Source organism: Euphorbia lathyris, chromosome 2, assembly GCF_963576675.1.
Source record: "Euphorbia lathyris chromosome 2, ddEupLath1.1, whole genome shotgun sequence".
NCBI lineage: Eukaryota > Viridiplantae > Streptophyta > Magnoliopsida > Malpighiales > Euphorbiaceae > Euphorbia > Euphorbia lathyris.
In genome coordinates, this window is record NC_088911.1 from 125,153,256 (window position 1) to 125,175,617 (window position 22,362).

Below are 22,362 nucleotides of genomic sequence, written 5' to 3' on the forward strand. Positions count from 1 at the left end.
TTAAAAAGATTGACTTTGTAAATTGTTCAAAATACACTTTCTAACTTTGCTAATTAATTAAACAACAAGTATTGCACCATGAAAAATTGATTCATATATAATTTTAACTGCAAAATTCACAAAGCACAACCCATGTTTGTTCTAACTTTTAAACCATGAGGATCATATTTGCAAATCGATCAAAACATAAAGTTTACATTTTATATTTTTCTCTAATAGTAATAATAATATCGCTTTAATTAGTTGATTGCTATTTATTGCCCCTGTTATTTATCACCACCCATCATTTGGCGTTTTTGCCCTTTTCATTTTTTTCAACCAAAACTTCTCATTTTATCTCTAATCTTTCCAAAAATCATAAATCCCTACACAGGAATCATGGCAGAAAATTACGGTAAATTTACAGGAAAGTTACGTTTTTTTATTAAATTTTGATCGAAAACAAGAGTTCCGTCTCCGGATTTAGAGACGGAACTCGTCATCCGCCTACTAGGCGGATGAATCTCCCACCTGCCCAAAGGGTAGGTGGGAATGTTCATCCGCCTGCCCTTTGGACATGCGGGAATTTCTACCGTTGAGACCAAATACGAATATAATTTTTTTTCCAAATCGTCAATTTCCGGAGTTCTTGAGTACATTTTTTTTTAAATTTCGGGTTCACTTAGAGGAGAGTGAAAATTTTCAGTTTTTTATCAAAATAAAATGAAAAGGGAAAATTGTCAAATAAGAGATGGTGATAAGTAAAACAAGGACGGTAAATAGCAACACCTCTTAATTAAGGGACCATAAATGTATTTTACAGAGAAAAAGAAGTAGTTGTTGAGGTTAATTAGTTAAGTAAGTTGGAATCTTGCTTTAATTGCATCGAAAAGCCATTTTTATATCATAATTAATACTACTACTAACCTTTTAAGATGAAGAAAGCAAGAAAAGAGATCATTAAATGTCATAAGAAGCCAAGAAACCGCCATTTGTCTTATTATGATATTAATCAGGATTGAATGAAAAGAATAATACTTTAATAAAAGTTCCTTCATATATGGGAGTGTGGTGAAGCAAGCAGAGGCAGAAAAACAACATGGAAAGGAAAACCTTATCTACAATAATGATGAATGTAGTCCAAAACTGCTCTTGGTGTATAGAAAGAGGTCAGAAATCATTTTCCGCCACACAAGCATTACCCCTATCTCTTATGGAAAAGCCAAGAAACCATCTTTGTTTTACCCATCACTATGGAATTTTCCAACTACTTAAACTCCTCTTCCTTCTCTCACTTCTTCTATTCCCTCCCCCCTTTTCTTTTCTCTCTCTCTCTCCCTTTTTATCTGTCACTCACTCACACACTGAGGCCAAGTTCTGCAATACCCACTTCTCATTTTATCCAAAGGTGCGTTCTTTATTCATCTTCTTTATCAATCCTTATCTTTGTGATCGATATGGAGAATGGAGAATGGAGAGTTATCATAATGAAGCATAACCTATTTTGCTTTACTTTCTGTTTTTTCCCCCTTTTATTGTGTTGATTTTGGGGAAAGTTGAAATCAAGAAGATTGTAGTTCACATGGGAATAAACTTCTTTCTTGTAGAGGTTGTCGTGTTAAAATTGTGTTATGTGCAAGAAAAATGATAATTGTGTCAATCAATCATGTATCATGTGGTTCGTGTGTGAGGAATTGTCACCCCTACTTTTTTTGGGGTGAAAAAAAAGTCAACTAAGGTTCTTGAGGAAATATTCACCATTTAGTACATTAGACTTGTTTGGTGAAGCATGTGACAAATTCTGACGCCCCATAGAATAGGATATGTTGGCTTGTAAGTGGCTGATTCTAGAGGCAATAACATAGCAAAAGTCAACTAAGGTTTGGTCAGCTAGGCACATTTTGGATCTCTGAGAAAATTTTCTAACTGCCACTTGATTCCGTACTGAGTTCTACGATCATATCTCCTTGGTTTTTTCTGTTTTTCTCTAGCATATGAGCACAGTTTTAGCCTAATTGTATCAACCAAATTTCAGATTACTGGATGGACTCTTAATTTTGAGCTATAAAGTTCTTACTTTAATTGTTTTAAATTTCCAGCTAGGAGTGGGTGAAAATGGCACAAATCTTGGCACCATGTTCACAGTTGCAGATGAGAATCCCAAAGAACTCAACTCCTGTAAGTCCCTTGACAACAAAGATGTGGAGTTCTCTATTCTTAAAGCAGAGCAAAAAAGCAACAGCTAGAAACACTTCCAGGCTTAGAGTATTTGCCATCAAGTCCGAAAACAGCACCATCAATAGGATGGAGGATCTACTAAATTTGGACACTACTCCATTCACTGACAAGATCATTGCCGAGTATATTTGGTACATGTTTCACCCTTTTTTATATGTTTGAGTAAATTTTCATGATATCCTGGAAATTTGGAAGTATCATTGATCATGCTACCTCTTGTTAAAACAGGATTGGAGGAACTGGTATAGATGTGCGAAGCAAGTCAAGGGTAATACAGAATACTAAATAATAGCGAATAGACAATTTTATACGTTTTTATCTACTGATTTGTGTTCTTGGTGCCTGTTACATTGTTGTCTATTCATGTTTCCAGACATTATCAAAGCCTGTTGAACATCCATCTGAACTTCCAAAGTGGAACTATGATGGATCAAGTACCGGACAAGCACCGGGAGAGGATAGTGAAGTTATTCTATAGTAAGTTACTAAGATCTTGTGAAACTATTTACAATATATATGTTAATCATAGCTCTGACTTAATGTTTTATCCAGTCCTCAGGCAATTTTTAAGGACCCATTCCGCGGGGGTAACAATATTTTGGTGAGTGTTATTGACCCAAGTAACTAGCAAATTGGTCCTGAAAGATTGTCGCCTTCACTTTGTTGACATGGCTTTGTTTGTACTTTGTTTTATGAAAGGTAATTTGTGATGCATACACTCCAGCTGGTGAGCCCATCCCTACAAACAAACGTCACCGTGCTGCCGAAGTTTTCAGTAACCAGAAGGTTATAGATGAAGTGCCCTGGTAAAGAATTTTCAGTTATCTTTGTCTTATTCTCTCATGTTTTGCAGCTCTTATTTGTTTCACCATGTTGTATGTATAGATTTGAATGTAGTACTTGTCATATAAATATTTTAGGGTTTTCATTGTTTGACAAAAATATTCATTTTTTAATTACTTGATAAGGTTTGGGATAGAGCAAGAATACACCTTGCTTCAAACAGATGTGAAGTGGCCTTTGGGCTGGCCTGTTGGAGGCTATCCTGGTCCTCAGGTAATAATTTTCTACACCAAGTTCTTCGTTAATATCTTCTAATGTGGTAATTTAACTTACATGGATGCTATTGTTTATATCAGGGTCCTTACTACTGTGCAGCTGGGGCCGATAAGTCATTTGGTCGTGATATATCAGATGCACATTATAAGGCTTGTTTATATGCTGGAATTAACATTAGTGGCACCAATGGGGAGGTTATGCCTGGCCAGGTTTACCTCTCGCCGTGAACCTTTACATTTTTCAGAGAACCTTATTACATCTGTAACTATGCTTGTTCTGTTTCGTAACTTCTTAACTTTTTGAATGTGATGCAGTGGGAGTATCAGGTTGGTCCCAGTGTCGGAATTGAAGCCGGAGATCACATCTGGTGTTCAAGATACATCCTTGAGGTAATCAAATGTTAGCAAACCTATATATTTACTGTTTACGGTCTCCAAGTACTAATTAGTAGCAGTCTTACTATTTCTCTATGAACCAGTTTAAAAGAGCTGTTTTTACCTCAGTCTATTGCAACTCTTAGTTTTCTGGTTGTCCAACTGTTTTCCAAATGGTTTCTTGCTTCACTTTTAGTTTTCTGGTTGTGATCCTTGGTGTTTGTCTACTGATTTAAAGGAAAGTCGGACTGTGTTTTAATGTCAAATTGTTCATCTTTTGATTATCTGCTGTTATGACAGAGAATCACTGAACAAGCTGGAGTTGTTCTCACATTGGATCCCAAGCCAATAGAGGTGATTCAAATGTTCATATTACTTTTGTCATTTGTTGAAACAAAACATTTTATCAAGTGGGACTATGTAAAACTCTTGTTTATGCCGACAGGGTGATTGGAACGGTGCAGGGTGCCACACCAATTACAGGTAAAATGATGTTCATTGATCTAGATTATGAACTCTTTTACAATGAAAATTATTATAAATTTTCAAGTATTAATTTGATTTGATATATATGTATTTTGCAGTACAAAGAGCATGAGAGAGGAAGGTGGCTTCGAAGTGATAAAAAAAGCAATTTTGAATTTGTCTCTTCGCCATAAAGATCATATTAGCGCCTATGGTGAAGGAAACGAGAGAAGGTTGACTGGAAAGCATGAAACAGCCAGCATAGATTCATTTTCTTGGGTAAGTCTAGAAGCCGTATCCGATTCTGAAAAATGACAGAAAAAAGAAAAAAAAAAATACAAGTTTTCCTTTCTTATTTACTGCTAATTATGTTTGTCAAATTTAAATTTCTAGGGAGTGGCTAATCGTGGTTGCTCAATCCGAGTGGGGCGTGATACTGAGAAGAATGGCAAAGGTAATCTACAGAAAGATATTCTATCCAACTTTCAACTTTATGTGTTAGAAATTGGATCGTTGAGTATAACAAGCTTGATATGTGGAACAGGAATTTGGACACAATCACAAGAATAAGAGATTTAAGTCATTCCGTTCGGCTAGTTAGGAAAACCACAGTAAATAGGAATTTTAGATACCTTAACAATATGTAAGGAACAATTTAGTGAAGAGGGTTTAGCTCTCCAACTATGTTTGCAAGGCCATAAAATGTAAGGGTCCCCTATACAAAAAAGCTTGAAGGGAATTACTTTGAAAGTTAAAAACAAGCATTATCATCATTAAGATAGTTCAATCCTGAAACCTTTTGTTCAATGGGATTTGTATTAGGGTGAAAATAAATCCACAAAATTTTAGTTCCTCAAATGGAAATGTCTGAGCTTTCGTTGTCACTGTTAGGGGTCACAGTTTCTGATATGATAACACGATTTACAGAGACAGCCTGACTGAGACTATCCGTTTTTGGTGCTTTTATATCATGTAAAATAGTATAATGTAATTGAGATTTTTCACTAGAATCCAATGACCATTTGCTGATCTATTTCATTAACTTTCCATTTTTGTGCTATTAGGTTACTTGGAAGACAGAAGACCAGCATCAAACATGGATCCTTATGTAGTGACCTCATTACTGGCAGAGACTACACTTTTGTGGGAACCAACATTGGAGGCTGAAGCTCTTGCTGCTCAGAAGTTATCCTTGAAAGTATAATGTAATTTAACTCAAGAAATCCTCAATCTGTCTTTTCATTCTTGAAGTTGTTCTACGTGCAGAGAAAATTATCGCTTAGTCCTTAGGAAAGATCATTTGTTTGTAAATAAAGGTTCAGATGTGAGTAATTTTTTCTCGCATAAGCTTGTAAAATGGCCTCTCTGATGCAGTAGACATCAAAAGGACCAGAGTTAGCGAGTCATCATTTGCTAGTTGAGAACCTATGAGTAAGTGTTTGATATTTGAAGTTTGAAGCAATTGGCATCTTGGACCTTTTTCTCCAGCCTTCTGACTATTTCTGAGGATTATGATATCACATTGAAGTTCTAGTTTTGATTGCATTTCTATTGGTCTTTGTAGTTGAAAAATGCCTTGTTAAATTGGATAATGATCTTCCATCTTTTGGTCTTTCTTTCTTCTTTTTTGATATGTATGGAGATGGAGTGCTGCAGAAACAAGCCCCAACTGAAATTTCGGGCAAATGAAGCATATAGTAAGGAGCTGATCAACTCCCTTTGTTAATGATGTTGGAGTAGAAAGCTTGAGAAAGGAGTGTCGGAGTAGAAAGCTTTAGCAAGCAACGGTCTTAAGGGATGACACTAGGTGAATAAATGAAATGAATTCCTAACCGGAAAAAGAGAGAGAGAGTTATTAGGAAATATTACTAAGGATTGTATCCAATACACGTAGATACGTTTTGAAACTGTTAGCCTAATAAGTTGGATTTGCACCAAAATGGATAATATCTACGATTCTAGGTGATATTGACTAGACTTTTACATTTGGTATTATAGCTAATTCTCTACGTATGATGTGTTGGCCTGGGGACGAACCGGGCAGATCTGGTTTGGAGTTCGTGACGTCGGGATAGAAAGTATGAGTAATGAGCGGATCGACTTTAAGGGATGGGTTGGAATTAATTGAAACCTACATTGGAAATGGAGAGCGAGTTTAGTCGTGCAGTGGGCCCTTGCAGACAGCAAACCGGCTTGCGCCATCAGCAAGTTGCCTGGGTGGAATAGGCAAGATTGGCCAAGAATGTGCACAGTTGGAGGCTTGCCAATGTTGGGAATTTTGAGTTTCTGTATTAACCCAGCAAGCCAAAGAATAAGTGCACATTAAACAAATAGATTAAAGTGGACAAGGATCAGCATTGTCTGCAAAGAATAAGGAAAAGCTTATATTCCTGCAACTGTACAAGAGTTAATTAGATTCTTTGCCCTTGAATTATGCAAGTCCAGCAACAACAGCAAGGAATTGAAGACATTTCTTTCAAATGAAGACAGTATGTTCTAAAAAGACAATTATTCATTAAAAATATAGCTGAACCACCCTTTATAATTATCATATAAATCAGAAAACATCAACTCACATTAACATCTCTTTTTCCCTTTTGATTTTCCTGCTGCAGTGAGGCCGAATCCATCGTATGGCTTCAGGATCATCAAAATCTGCAGCCTTATTGCTTTCAGTTGTCAACGTTGCTCTCTATTTCATTATATTAGTTATTGCTTCATGGGCTGTAAATCATGGAATTCATTTAACTCATGAGACAGGTAATATTCCATAGCTGCACATACATTTTATGTTGAAGAGTTACTATATATACTAACTTGCACTGGCGGAGCCAGAGCAAAATACTCGGGATTAAGCATCATCTGCGGAAAATTCCGTCACTAATGCTAAATCGGTTGAGGATTCTGAATATAATGAAATTACAAAGGAAAATTATACATTTAGTGACGGATGGTAATTCTATTTTTTAATATGTATGCAGCTTCGGTGTTGTCAATTCCGGCCCGAATTTTCCCGATATTCTTCCCAATGGGGAACATGGCAACAGGATTCTTCGTCCTATTTTCCCTCCTTGCTGGTGTTGTCGGAATTGCTACCTCGCTTACCGCACTCCACAACCTTACACAATGGAACGTTTCGAACTTGCATGCTGCTGCTGCATCTTCTGTGACTGCCCTTTCACTCACTCTACTGGCCATGGGGTAGGCTTGATGTACATTATTGCTTATGCTTATCATACATTGAAAATGAACTCAAAGTTGTAAACTTTTTGCATCAATTCTTCCGCAGATTGGCATGTAAAGAGATTCAAATAGGCTGGACCGAGTCGAACTTGGTAAGTTTGCTTCAACACTCAGCAATTTTTTACCAAAAAAAGTTAAATTTATGGTATGAAATAGTGAAAATTGTGATGTTTGTTAAACAGCGGACGCTGGAGATTGTGACAATAATAGTAAGCGGTACGCAATTGTTGTGCACTGGTGCTATATATTCTGGGATTAATTGAAGATGTTGCTTCAACAAACAGACTTCACTTTCTTTGTTCATTGCCGTTTGATTGATTGATTGTATTTATTTGTTCTTTTGTGATTGAGTTGTCTATATTTTAGAGGGTTTGTAAGTAAAGCATTTTAATCATTGCATTCATCTTGTAATGGATACTTTTTCCTGTGGTTTGTGAATGAATGAAATTAAATGTTCTTCCTATGGTTCATATATGAAATCAAGCAAAGCTTAACATTTATTCATGATTCATCAAGAAGAAAATACAAGAGCTTGTGTCTATATTTATAGACAATGTATACAGAGTAAAGAAGAAAAAAGAAAGCAACAGAAACAATATAAATGTCTAAAATACCCTTAACTAGCCGTTACTCTTTCCTTTCTTTAGTTTCTGTATTAACCCAGCATGCCAAAAAAGCTTGTGCCAGACAAAAGGAGAAAAGGAAGAAAAAGTGCACATTAAACAAAGGATCAGCATTGTCTGCAAAGAATAAGGAGAAGCTGTTACAAAATTGAGAATTTGTTCTATTTTTGTATTTAATTAAAATGTATGTTTTGTTCTAAATGTTTGTAAACCTTAGTTCATGATATTTGACTCTTTGAAAGTTAATTATGGTTAGTTGTTAGAAGTTTGTAGAAGAGTCAAGAAAGTAGAAGTTTGTAGAAGTCATGTACTGTACAAGATATTTTAGATTAGATATTTTAGATTAGTATAAATAGAAATTAAGTACCTCTCTAGAAGGAGAGAGTTTTATCTATTTCACTATAATCTATCTATCTATTTGTTCTCTGTAATACTATAAAAAAACAGAGTGTCTAAAATTGCAGAACAAGTGGTATCCGAGCATTCTTCTCAAGGGACCTGCCAAATGATCTTTTTTTTTTCAAAGGGGAAATGACATCCAACAATCAACTAGTTCCTCAATTTAATGGAGAAAATTATCACATACGGGCTTCCAAAATGGAAGCATACCTAGAATCTCTGGGTTTATGGGATGTGGTACGGGAAGACACGGATCCATCACCTCTTCAACAGAATCCAACTTTGGCTCAGATTAAGGCACATGAAGAGCTCAAGCAAAAAAAAAACCCAAGGCTCTTACTGCAATCCACTCTGCTCTTTCAGATATGGTCTTCAATAAGGTAATGAATATAAAATCTCCAAAGCAAGCGTGGGATAGGTTGAGGGAAGAATATGAAGGAGATGATAGAGTTAAGTCTGTCCGAATATTCTTCACTCTTATAAGGGAATTCAACTCACTAAGCATGAAAGAAGATGAGTTGATATCCGAATATTCTTCAAGGTTGATGAATTTAGTGAACAAAATCAAGCTCTTAGATAATGGGTTTTCAGATTCAAGGGTGAAGGAGAAGCTAATGGTAAGCCTCCCATCAAAACTTGAATCGAAAATTTCAGCAATTGAAGAGTTTTGTGATGTGAAATCTTTATCAATTACTGAAATTATAAGTAAGCTTCAAGCTTTTGAGGAGAGAATCAATCTTAGAGATGGTGGCAACATGGAGGGGGCTTTTCAAGCTAACTCTAAAGGAAAACAGTTTAGAAGGGAATTGAAGAAATCTGCAGGGGAAGGTTCAGATAAGGGCAAGAGAGGACAATGATCAAAAGATCAAGGTAGACAAGGAAATTTCCCACCTTGCAAACACTGCACTAGAACAAATCATAAGGAGGAGGATTGTTGGTTCATAAGAAAACCTCATGTTCAATGTAGATTCTGCAAAAAGATGGGTCACATTGAAAAAAGTTGCCGGCAAAAAAGGGCTCAAACTCAAGGCAGAGTGACACAGCTAGCAAACGTCTCCACTCAAGATGATGATGATGAAGATGACGAACCGAAAGCGAGTTTATTTCTTGCTTCTCACAAATTCAGCCCACTTGATAGTCAATATTGGATGATTGACAGTGGGTGTACAAGTCATATGGCCAAGGAGGAAGATGCTTTCTACAAGCTAAACAAAGATGTGAAGATCAAAGTGAGACTTGGAAATGGGCAACTGGTTGAATCAGCTGGTAGAGGGGTAATTGCGGTGCAAACAAAACAAGGTATGAAATTTATAAATCAAGTTTTGTTTGTGTCATCTCTTACTCATAACTTACTAAGCGTCTCACAAATGCTGCAACATGGTTACTCTCTCATTTTTAAAAATAACCAGTGTTGCATATATGATGATAAAGATGTTTTGTTGGTGAAAGTGTCTATGGTAGACAAATGTTTTACTTTAAACATGTCTTATGCTGAAGAAAATTTGAATTTAACCAGTCATGATGAGTCTGTATTATGGCACCATCGTTTCGGCCATTGTAGTTTCAATTCATTAGTTAAACTAAGTAAGGAGGGGCTGGTTAGATTTATTCCTGAAATCATCATGTCTGTTGATGCATGTGGTACTTGCCAATTTGGTAAAATGCATAGACAATCTTTCCCCTCAATGGCTACTTGGAAAGCCACAAAGAGGTTGGAACTTGTGCATAGTGATGTTTGTGGCCCTATGAAAACAGAATCTTTGAATAAGAATCGATATTTTGTGTTGTTTGTGGATGATTTTACTAGAATGACATGGATTTATTTCATTAGAAATAAATCTCAAGTCTTTGATGTCTTCAAGAAGTTCAAGAAGCTTGTGGAGAATCAAAGTGGTTACAAGATTAAATATTTTAGGACTGATAACGGGAAGGAGTACAACTCCATTGAGTTCAGAGATTTATGCGATAATGAAGGAATCTGTCATCAATTGGCAGTGGCTTACTCCCATGAGCAGAATGGAGTAGCTGAGAGAAAGAATAGAAGCATGGTGGAGATGACAAGATGCATGTTATGAAGGAAAATAGGCTACCGTATACCAGCGGAAATATAAAATTTTTAACCTATTTCCATTAATCCAAGATCCGTTAATCGTTATTTCATATAAAGAGGGATAAAAGAAATACCTTTCAGAAGTTCTATCTACCGTTGCAAACGAAGTGCCCACAACTCTTACTTCGAGTTCCCGAGCACAAAACAAAACAATTGAAGATCAAGTTAGAATCAACCGTTTATAACAACCAAAATAGATTGTCTCTAATTAATCAACACAAGATCAATGATAAAGAGAAAGAGATGAAAATCAATTGAACGGAAGGAAGCGGTAGATAATCTCGTCCTCTAATGTGTGGGTCGAAATTTCTCTCTCCCGGCTTGCTTGTGTGTTTCGAAAATTGCATAGGAGGGGGGTATTTATATCCTCTTGTATCTAAACCCTAGTTAGATAGAATTAGGTTACTGAATAAGAATTTAATTCAGAATATAATTCTTATTTATTATCTATAATTATATCTTAAATATAAAGATAATATTAGTAACCTTATAGGATAATAATAGGAGTAATATAATCTAATTAAAACTTCTAACTTATTTATCCTTTAATTAATTTTAATTCATAATCCTAATCTAATTAGAATTGATAAAATCAAATTAATTATTTATGTATCTTATATACATAAAAATCGCCCCCCTTCATTAACTGGGCCTTATTGGGCCCAGTTGGGCTTCCATCAATTAATTAACATCTGTTTCTCTTTTGGGTTCCAAGTCTTATGTGTGACCCATTAGGTTCTTATTGCTTCTAGCCGTATGCAAATATTAAATTAATTTTCACAGAATTATATTTAATCTTTGCATAACGGAATGAGTATGCAAAATGTGATTGGCAAATCCGAAACATTCCCCCTAGAGCTATAAGAAGACAGGTTGATTCTGTCGTTGACCTTTCCGTATTAGTTACAGTATAATTCGATCCTTTATCAACTACATCCTTGAACTGAATCTTATGACTATGGATAATGTCAAGTCACATATAGCGAGACGTTCGTTTTACTTGTACAGGCCGAGTCAACTCCAATTAGATAGGTTAAGAGAAATCTGTATTTCAATATTAAGCTATCACCTTGCAAGGATTTAGAGTCAAGTCTTCCACAAGCGATCCATGGACATATCTCCCATTTATCGGGAGTGATAAATGCTCAATCCAATGTATAACTATCCTGCAATTACTTCCTGTGATACCCAACGTCTGCCGTTCACACCCCAGAGTCATCTCTGTTAAGGATCATGTTACAACAGGATCAAAGCGTCACATTCCGTAATCCAGAATTACTAATTAACATTCCTTTGAGTCTGAGGATTACTTATACCTATTAATACCAATGAGATAAACAGGTGACAAGGATGAATCTACCCATCCCGTTATCTCAAGTCGGGTCCTCAATCCTAATGAACTCCTTTTCATTGGATACACGTAACTGTCCAGATATCTGTATATATGAATCTTGTGAGATCAGCTTTCTGTCGCGACAGAAGACATTGTTACATGCAAGTCTCAACAGTGATATGTCAATCCTAAACATATTACTTGACTTGGGGTGGTTTTAAGTTTATTAGTTTATTATAAAGTTTCGTCTCACTTCATGCTTGTATGAACACTTTATAATCATTTTAAACAAACTTACGGATTTCCTTTTATTAGACTTTATTTAGTTCTTAAAAGGGATTGCCTTTATATAGTTATGAAACCATATCTCATTAAAACAAATGATATAAAAAAACACTTCATTTACATTAAGTTTGTATCCTAGAACAATTGTCTATAGGACACTAAAACCCCAACATATTAGCTGGGAAATCGACGCCGAATCAGTTTTGGGCAGAAGCGTCATTTACTACAGTCTATATACTTAATAGATTGCCAACTGCTGCCGTTACAGGAATGACGCCTATTGAAGCTTGGAGTAACATCAAACCATCCGTGAAGCACATGAAGATTTTTGGGTCTTGTTCCTATTTTCACATTCCTGTAGTAAAACGAACCAAATTGGATGTGAAAGCTAAAGTTGGAATTTTTTTAGGTTATGCATCACTTTCAAAAGGATACATGATATTCGATCCAGAGAAGAAAAGGGTGGAAGTCTGCAGGGATGTTACAGTCGATGAGCAAGCCTATTGGGTTTAGGAATCAAATGAAATTAAGAAGCAAACTGATTTACAAACTCAAGCTTCAGAAAAGTTGTAGGTGCAAGGTGACTCCTATAAAGATAATGCTTCGTTAGAAAGGGAAAATGATGATGAACCTATGAATCCAAAGACAAGGAGCTTAGCTGATATATATGAAGAATGTAATGCAGTAATAGAAGAGCCGACATCATATGAAACAGCAGCTCAAGATCCAAATTGGATTCAAGCACTGCACGAAGAGTTGTCAATGATAGAAAAGAATCAAACTTGGAGTTTGGTAAAGAGACCAGTTAATAAGAAGATTATTAGGTTCAAATGGGTGTATAAAGTCAAAGTAAATCCTGATGGAACTTTGAATAAAAGGAAAGCAAGATTAGTGGTTAAAGGGTATGCACAGGAAGCCGGCGTGGATTATGGAGAAACTTTTTCAACCGTAGCAAGGCAAGATACAATCAGATTTTTGGTTGCCTTGGCAGCTCAATACAATTGGAGATTGTACCATTTTGATGTAAAATCAGCCTTCCTAAATGGAGTGCTTGATGAGGAGATTTATATTGATATTCCTCCTGGATATGAGGTACAGAACAATGAAAATGTGGTGTTGAAGTTACATAAGGCCCTCTATGGTTTAAAGTAAGCTCCTAGAGCTTGGTATGCCAGGATAGATTCTCACTTCATTCAATGTGGTTTCAAAAGAAGTGAATCGGAAGCTACTTTATATGTGAAACATGATACAAATGGAAAGATGGTTATTGTTTCTCTTTATGTCGATGACTTGTTAGTCACAGGAAACGATGAAGATCTGGTCAAGCAATTTAAGGAGGAGATGGAATCACAATTCGAAATGTCAGATTTGGGTGAAATGAGATATTTTCTAGGCATGGAGGTAAAGCAAACTTCTCAAGGAACATTCATGTCACAACAAAAATATGCAGCTGGATTACTTAAGAAGTTCAAAATGAATCAATCTAAACATGTGTCTACTCCCATAGGGCGTAATGAAAAACTCTCAAAAGACTATAAAAGGGAAAAGGCAGATCCTTCACTCTATAGAAGCTTAATTGGAAGTTTGTTATTCCTCACTCACACTAGGCCAGATATCATGTTCCCTGTAAGTTTTCTCTCTAGATTTATGCATGATCCAGGTCAAATACATCTTGTTCATGCTAAAAGGATCTTGAGGTATGTGAAGGGAACAATCAATTATGGATTATGGTTTGAAGCAGGAAAGCCAGGAAATTTAATTGGATTTTCTAATAGTGATTGGGCTGGAAATGATGATGATTGCAAGAGTACATCAGGCTATGTTTTTTCATTTAGGAATTGTGTGTTTTCCTGGTGTTCCAAAAAGCAGGATGTTGTAGCACAATCATCAGCCGAAGCCGAATATATCTCTACTGCTGGTGCTGCTAACCATGCTGTATGGTTGAGAAAGTTGTTGACGGATTTGGGAATGACTCCTACAAATGCTACAACTATCTATGTTGATAATAAGTCAGCTATATGCCTTGCTAAAAATCCCGTTTTCATAGGAATTCAAAACATATACGGGTCAAATATCACGTTTTGAGGCAATTAGAGGCTGATAAGGATATCAGTTTGCTGCATTGTTCATCTGAACAACAACTAGCAGACATCATGACTAATGGACTCCCTAAAGGAAGGTTTGAAAAGCTGAAAAGTCTTCTTGGAGTATTAGAACAAAATTCTCAAGGAGGAGTGTTACAAAATTGAGAACTTTGTTCTATTTTTGTATTTAATTAAAATGTATGTTTTGTTCTAAATGTTTGTAAACTTTAGTTCATGATATTTGACTCTTTGAAAGTTAATTATGGTTAGTTGTTAGAAGTTTGTAGAAGAGTCAAGAAAGTAGAAGTTTGTAGAAGTCATGTACTGTACAAGATATTTTAGATTAGTATAAATAGAAATTAAGTACCTCTCTAGAAGGAGAGAGTTTTATCTATTTCACTATAATCTATCTATCTATTTGTTCTCTGTAATCACTATAAAAAACAGAGTGTCTGAAATTGCAGCTTGTTCTCTTCTGAAATTAACAGAAGCTTATATTCCTGCAACTATGCAAGAGTTAATTAGATTCTTTGCCCTTGAATGATGCAAGTCCAGCAAGATCAGAAACGAATTGAATACATTTCTTTCAAATGAAGACAATATCTTCTAAAAAGAAAACATCAACTCACATTAACATCTCTTTTTCCCCTTTTGATTTTCTTGCTGCAGTGAGGCTGAATCGATCCTATGGTTTCAGGATCATCAAAATCTGCAGCCTTGTTGCTTTCAGTTGTTAATATTGCTCTCTATTTCATTATAATAGTTATTGCTTGATGGGCTGTAAATCATAGAATTCATTTAACTCATGAGACATGTAATATTACATAGCTGCACATACATTTTATGTTGAAGAGCTACTATATATACAAACTTGCAGTGGCGGAGCCAGAAACAATTAGCTGGGATTAGGCATCAGCTGTGGAAAATTCCGTCATTGATGCCAAATCCGTTGAGTTTTCTGAATAGAATGAAACTACAAATTAAAATTATACATTTAGTGATGGATGGTAATTCCATTTTTAATATGTATGCAGCTTCGGTGTTGTCAATTCTGGCTTGAATTTCAATCATCTTGTAATGGATACTTTTTACTATGGTTTGTGAATCAAATCCACAAATGGAATGACAGTGTCATTCCATTCCTTTTCCCTTGTTTCCCATTCTTGATTCTATTCCCTCTCCCCTGCACGAACTAAACGCCCCCTAAGTGGAGAATGAGTAGTTGAAACAACTCCTGACACTGTAGGTGAACTAGTTGAAGTATATTTTGATACTGTAGGAGAACTAGGAACAATCTTGACCAGTTCTCCAACTAAGACTGGTAAACTGGAAAGTTCTGATGGACCAACACTTGAGAAAGTCTATTCTGTAAAAGGAAACTCTATTTTACAGAAAACAACATTCCTGGAAACACATAGTTTATGAGTATGAACATTATATAACATTATTTCTATCCCGGTGAAGTACCCAAATACACTCCAGGATTAGCCCTAACTGCAAACTTATCTGTCTGAGGTTGAACATGTGAAATGTATCTGTTACAACCAAACACTATAAGAAAGGAATAATCAGGATCCTTTTGGTACAACACCTGATATGGAGTGAGCAAGTGCAATTTTTTTATTAGTGATAAATTAAGCAACATAGATGCATACAATAATGCTTCATCCCAAATCTATAAGGAAATTGAGTTAAATATAGTTACTAGAGTTCTATGCCTTCTCTCTACCACCCCGTTTTGTTGAGGTGTGTAGACACATGTTTTCTGATAACAAATGCCAAAAGCATATAAGACTATTTGTGTTTCTATGCCAGTGAACTCAGTACCATTGTCTGTGCGTATAACCTTGACTTTCTTATCAAATTGAGTATATATCATTTCAACAAGACACCTCAACGAATAAGCTACTTGAGATTTATGCTTAAATGTAATTGTCCAAGTGACTCTACTAAAATCATCTACTATGGTAAGCATGTACTTATCAACTACTAATGATGCCTTTTTGTAAGGTTCCCATCAGTAAATCAAAACAACACTGATTTTGTAACCCCCGTCCCGGGTCACATTGAAAACATATAAAAACCAAGCAATTATCATAATTAAGCACAAACACCAATATAACTACATAAATGCTCCTCATTTATGTCCGTCTACCAAAATCTCATAACCCAAGAATTAAATAACCAACCAAACAATTTAACCCGTCAATAATGTTCACTTAGAATTAAGCAAATAATCAAATCCAATAATATAATAAATCCTAATGAATGTCAATGAAATTGTTAATGGGAATGAGACTGTTGTGCTGGCCATCATGAATGCAGTGTAGACCTGAAAATCTAGTAAATAGGAGAACCTCTGAACCTAGCCTGAAAATTTCAACATGACAATTGGTGAGCTGTCTACTCAATAAGCATAATTAGGGATGTTTATATATATATATATATACGTATTCACCTACAGTTCATATATAGTATATATCACGAAATCATTAAAATTAAATAGATAACATCCCAAACCGGGTTCTTTATTACACATAATACCCTAAAGTTATTATATTTATTTTAAAGGTCCTAGCTAAACTTAAGTGAAATATGTCTAATGGTCTTATGGTGTTTAACATCAAAATAGGTATGCGTTATCGTCTACTCTTGCAAGACACACAACCTTGAGACTTCATAATATAAGTACTTTTATAACGGTACTGCTATCGTCTAATCTTGCAAGACACAGTACCAAGCCTAATCCAAAATTTAATATCACCTTATCGTCTCCTCTTTCAAGACAGGTGTATGTGATCACAGTATCAACAAACCTCAAGACCATTGTACCTATCCACTTAAGTTAGCTATTTATGTTATGTTCTAACTCAAACATAATCCAACACGATTTCATAATTCACAATCTTCTGAACTCATATACATTCACCTTTATACCATGGTATAATTTCATAACTAATTATCTCGATAGCTAAATCCATGAGCAATCCGATTTTAAGAGAAACAAAACCTTATATTAATAAATTCAACTATACAGATAACATTTGAAACTCCAATCTCAAATCACCATATATATAAATCAAATATCAATTAAATGATAATCAAATACTTATCATTCGTTCAACATATACTTAATTATTCAATGACAATATATCAATAGACACTCACATAAATATATATAGAGACATATGTATATAATCATAAGCAATTAAGTTTACCTCTCGTTCCAAAAAGCTAATCAAATTATTCGGGTTCTAATTAACCCGTTACTGGTGCCCCGGAGGTTCGCCGGAGCGCGGTGGTCGGCCGCCGGAGGTTCGCCGGAGATGTCGGAATCGCGAACCGAGACTATCACGAGATAGCCAACGATTAGGGGAGTTCAAAAGTACAAGCCATTCAATATTAAAATTGCCTAATAGACCGAGATCTAATACTTTCACGGTACAAAATACCCGCTCCGGTCACTATATTTTTCGATCAGAAAAATATCAATACTGGTCTCCAAATGTTCCTCACGAAACAAGGAATTTAATGATATGATTTTCGTTTCAAGAGGTGGCCGGAATATGAAGTTATGGAGAAAAATATAATCAAAGAAAATAAGAAAAAGAAAGAGAGAAGCAGGTTTCGTTTTTTTTTTTCCTTCCCCTCCCAAAACCCTGAAATTGCCCCCTGTAACTACAACCAACAATAATTAAATAATTTATTATTTTGATTCTAAAATTAATAATAATAATAATAATATAAAATAATAATTAAATAATTAAATAGGTTCAGTTAATATAATAAAATTAATAAATTTACTTTTTTTTTAATATTATAATAATAATATATACTATAAAATTTATTTTGAAAAGCATCCTTTAAAATTACGGATGTTACAGTTTTTGAATAGAACTAGTGCCAAAAGACTCTCTTACTTGCTTCGATTGATGACATACATCAAAGTTAAGTAACATCTCAAAAGAATAAAAAAACCAATATGTTGTAGCTTTTTTTAGACATATGCCCTAGTCTACCGTCACAATGGTGAATTACAAGTTGTAGCTACTACATTATTAATTTGATCGACATTTGAGACACTATGAGAAGAAAACATATTAACATGAAATAAGCCTTTATGCATACATCCTTTAGCTAGAATCTCCTAAAAACTCGGATCCTGCAGAAGGAAACTTTTAGGGGAAAAATGTACTTTCACTGCAGCACTATCTGACATCAAATTGTATTGTAATATAACATCCTCCGATAATTTTATAATAATAAAAATTATTTTAAGTGTTTTAAAAGATGGATACTTTGGTAACTTCCATTTAAAAAAATTGTAGCAAATAAAGAGTTATATGTCATTTAATCTTAGAATGAGGCGGAAAGAAGTAATATCACATTCTCACCTTTTTCTAAAAACTCTTTTTTTTTTCTTCTTCTTGTTTCTGTGTGACCATACATAGAAATTCGGCCAACATCTTAGAGGTTTAACACAATATTCTTGATTCTCATGTAAAAACATTTCAGTTAAGATCAGTTTCGTTTTAAGATTGTTTTGATTTCGGTTGAAGAACATATGAGTTAGAGTTTTGATATTTGACCTTCTAATTTTTGTTTTTTTTTTGGGTAGAAACAGGAAAGAAAACAAACCAACACCGAGACAAAAGCTAACCTGGGATCAGCCTAGGAAAGCTAACCCCAACTCTGTCCTCTAAAAGGAGAGAAGAAAGATAGATAGGAGGATCAGAAAGGGTGGAAACACCTAACATCCCCTCGTGCCTAGCCGCCGCCAAGCGATCCGCAATTCGATTTTGTTCTCTATAGATGTGGCTGAACTCTAAGGACTCAAAGGAGGAGCCAAGACTTCTTATTGCTTTGATAAGGTTCTGGCTACTAAGACAAAAAGCATGATTATTAGAGATCATACTAATAGCCTCCATATTATCAGACTCCACAGCAAGCCTTTTAATACCCAGATTTCTGGCAAGCTTGACTCCAGAAAGAATACCCCAAAGTTCCACTGAAAAGGATGAGCCCAAACCCAGGTTATGGGTGAATCCAGACAACCAGGCACCTCCTGCGTCCCTAAGCACGCCTCCAGCCGCGATCTTTCCATTGTTGAGACAGGAGCCATCCGTGTTCAACTTAACCACCCCATCCTTCGGCCTACACCACCCACCGAGTTGAACCTCTTTATTCTGGGTAAAATTGGCAAGGGGGTCCCCTTTGAAGCTCCCCGTAATGGTAAGGAGCTTTTTAGAGAAGAACTCGGGTAAGTTCTGAATAAAAACAGTCTTCTCACCAAAGATCTCCTCGTTTCTCCACTTCCAAAGGTGGTGGCAGATAATAGCAAATAAAATGTCTCCCTGCTCCATGCTAGCCATTAACCTACCTTTAACCCCATTGGAGAACCAGTCATTCTCAGGGTAGGCAAAGAAGGAGGGGAGAATGTGGTGCGGAAGAACTTTCTGCCAAACCTCCTTACTCTTAGGGAAGTCCCTAAGGGCATGGCACAAAGATTCAACTTGGCCTCTGCATCTACTGCAAGCACCTGAATCCGCCAAGTGACGTCTATGTCTATCCGAATTAGTCAGCAACCTGTCCTTGACTCCAAGCCACAGGAAGCTCCTCATTCGGTAAGGGATTTTCAGAGCCCAAATGGATTTCCAAGTGTCCGAAAGAGGGTCGGATCTGTCAAGAGTAAAAGCTTCAAAGGCAGACTTGCAAGAGTAAGCTCCATTTTTTGTCAGGGCCCAGCAATGCCTATCCTTGTCCTCCTCAAGGTTACTAATCTTCACTCCCCTGATTCTGAGGAGAGAATCAATGCTCAAGAAGGAATCAAACATAGACCAAATCCAGTCCCCATCAGAGTCCACCACATCGGCAATCCTCCAGTTGCGGAAATTGCTAGGCGGGGGAGAGCAGCAAACCTCTATAAGAGGTTTATCTCCGATCCAGGTGTCATACCAGAAGCTTATGGACTTACCATTACCCACCTCTAGGCCAACCCCCGTGCAGAACTCAGCAAACATAGCACTGAGCCCTTTCCAAAGGAAAGAACAATTGACAATCCTCTCTTTAGGGCCCCCAAAGATTTTGTCCTTTCGATACTTTCCACAAAGCAATCGAACCCAAAGAGAAGAAGGGTTCTGCCACATTCTCCAGAGGAGATTCATCAACAAGACCTTATTGTTATCTTTAGCTTGTCTGATGCCAAAACCCCCCTGCTTTTAGGCTGGCAGACCTCCTTCCAAGGGACTGGTTGATGGTGTAGGCGGGAGCGCTGGCTCCGTTTCTCTGCCGGCTGCAGGAGAGGGAGAGCATGAGCGGGGGCGGGGTCCTTGGCCTGCGTTGCGGATTTTATCGCCTCGGCTGGGGAGGGCGGTAGGCCTTTGCCTGGCTCTCCTACGAGTGTAGGCAGCGACGCGGGGTTGCCGGCACTAAGCCACACTCCGAGCCACCAAGCCCCACCCTAGCAACGCCTTCCTCCGGAACAGAAACCCGTTCCTTCGACCTTTCACGGATACGGTCGGTACTGAACCGTCTAACCCACGGAGAAATATCCGCCGATCTCCTAGCCTCCTCCGCCAATCTTCCATCCAGATCCAGATCCACGTCTAGCCCCTTCGCCGCCACACGAGCCACCGCCTCCTTCGCAGCCCGGCCGCCCGCTCCTCCCATCGTCACCCTAGACCTAGCCTCCCGTTCCTTCGCCATGAAAAATCGCCAAAAGAATCGCCCGTTTGTTTTTAGGATTTAGGTCTTAAATTCTACTATTAGTTATAGTTAATTTAGTTATAACTAATAGAGAGAGAGAAAAAAAAAATTGAGTTATAAAATTGATCCTGTGTTTTAGAGAGAGAAGAGAGATCTGAAAGAGAGGAGATAGATCTAAAAGAGAGAAAAAGATCTAAAAGAGAGAAATAGATCTGAGAGAGAGAAGATAGATCTCAAAATTCTCCATCTTCATAAAAATTCTTCACCATGACAACAGATCTGAGAGAGAGAAGACAGATCTGAAAAAGAGAAGATAGATCTAAAAGAGAGAGAAAGATCTAAAAGAGAAGAGATAGATCTCAAAACTCTCAATCTTCATAAAAATTCTTCACCATGACAACAGATCTGAGAGAGAGAAGACAGATCTGAAAAAGAGAAGATAGATCTAAAAGAGAGGGAAAGATCTAAAAAAGAAGAGATAGATCTCAAAACTCTCTAAATGGTTTTGAAATTCAATTGTACAAACTCTTCTAATTTTTGTTTTAATAATGTATAAAACGTATTTTAATTAAGTATTTATGTCCCTAGAAAGATTTTATACCATTAATCTTGTTTTTTATTCCATTTTGGTCAAATTTGATGCCCATTAGAGTTGAAATAATGTTGAACTCGATTTTCTTCTCCTTGTTCGTAACTACTAGCAGATTTGACAATCATTTGTAGTTTGACCATAACTATTTCATAAGAAATTGGATTACAGTGATTCAAGTTGCAAAATAAACTACAGACACAACTTTACAAAATATACTATTTTGCAACAATTCCATATTCTAACTCTAAGAGCTTAAAAATTGATTCGTAATCAGATGCATTTACTTAAACTTTGTTTTTCATTTTCACCATTTCTCGGTGAAGGTACTGCTGCGAGGCAAGCTGTAGAAGGTATCACAAGACAACCCGATGCAGAGGGAAAAATACGAGGTACTTTATTACTTAGTCTGGCTTTTCTGGAAGTTTATGGACGATAGTTAGAGTCAGCGGCGGAAACTGTCAATCTGAGGTGGAATTGTTGTTCATATTGAAATAAATCGAAATTGATATAAGGAGTTAGTCAATGATGCTCGAACATGTACTTATTTTGAGTGCCTTTTTTATTTTCTATCGGTATCTATGGATTGATCACGAGCTCTGAATTTGGAATCAAATAATGTTGGTGTGGTATTAATAGGTGATGGTTTAATGATACCAACCAATATTGTCAACTAATCATAATTTAGTTTGTTATTGGGAAAGTAATAAAAAAGAAAGAATAACTGACTCGTACGGATGAGAATTTGACTCCATAAGAAATTGAGTAGAAAGTAGTCCATTTTAATTCCATACTTTCCCGATCGATCTGAAATTTATTTTGGAATACCCATAACTCTAAATAATTTCTTAGATATTTTTAAGGGTCTTAGGTTTT

The 22,362-nt window shown here is 36.3% G+C and overlaps 2 protein-coding genes across 2 annotated transcripts; both read left to right on the top strand.

Annotated features, from left to right (window-relative positions):
• The first annotated feature begins 1,241 nt into the window (after window positions 1–1,241).
• LOC136219831 (glutamine synthetase, chloroplastic) lies at window positions 1,242–5,602 on the top strand. Its single transcript, XM_066007388.1, has 14 exons — window positions 1,242–1,387; window positions 2,079–2,348; window positions 2,446–2,485; window positions 2,591–2,694; window positions 2,770–2,818; window positions 2,917–3,023; window positions 3,186–3,273; window positions 3,357–3,485; window positions 3,591–3,665; window positions 3,951–4,004; window positions 4,096–4,133; window positions 4,235–4,394; window positions 4,509–4,569; window positions 5,180–5,602. Exons 2-14 carry the CDS (start codon window positions 2,095–2,097, stop codon window positions 5,317–5,319), a joined length of 1,299 nt encoding a protein of 432 aa, XP_065863460.1. The 5' UTR covers window positions 1,242–1,387; window positions 2,079–2,094; the 3' UTR covers window positions 5,320–5,602.
• Window positions 5,603–5,800: 198 nt separating this feature from the next.
• LOC136219832 (membrane protein PM19L) lies at window positions 5,801–7,821 on the top strand. Its single transcript, XM_066007389.1, has 5 exons — window positions 5,801–6,604; window positions 6,731–6,875; window positions 7,097–7,316; window positions 7,405–7,450; window positions 7,541–7,821. Exons 2-5 carry the CDS (start codon window positions 6,749–6,751, stop codon window positions 7,619–7,621), a joined length of 474 nt encoding a protein of 157 aa, XP_065863461.1. The 5' UTR covers window positions 5,801–6,604; window positions 6,731–6,748; the 3' UTR covers window positions 7,622–7,821.
• The last annotated feature ends 14,541 nt before the right edge of the window (window positions 7,822–22,362 follow it).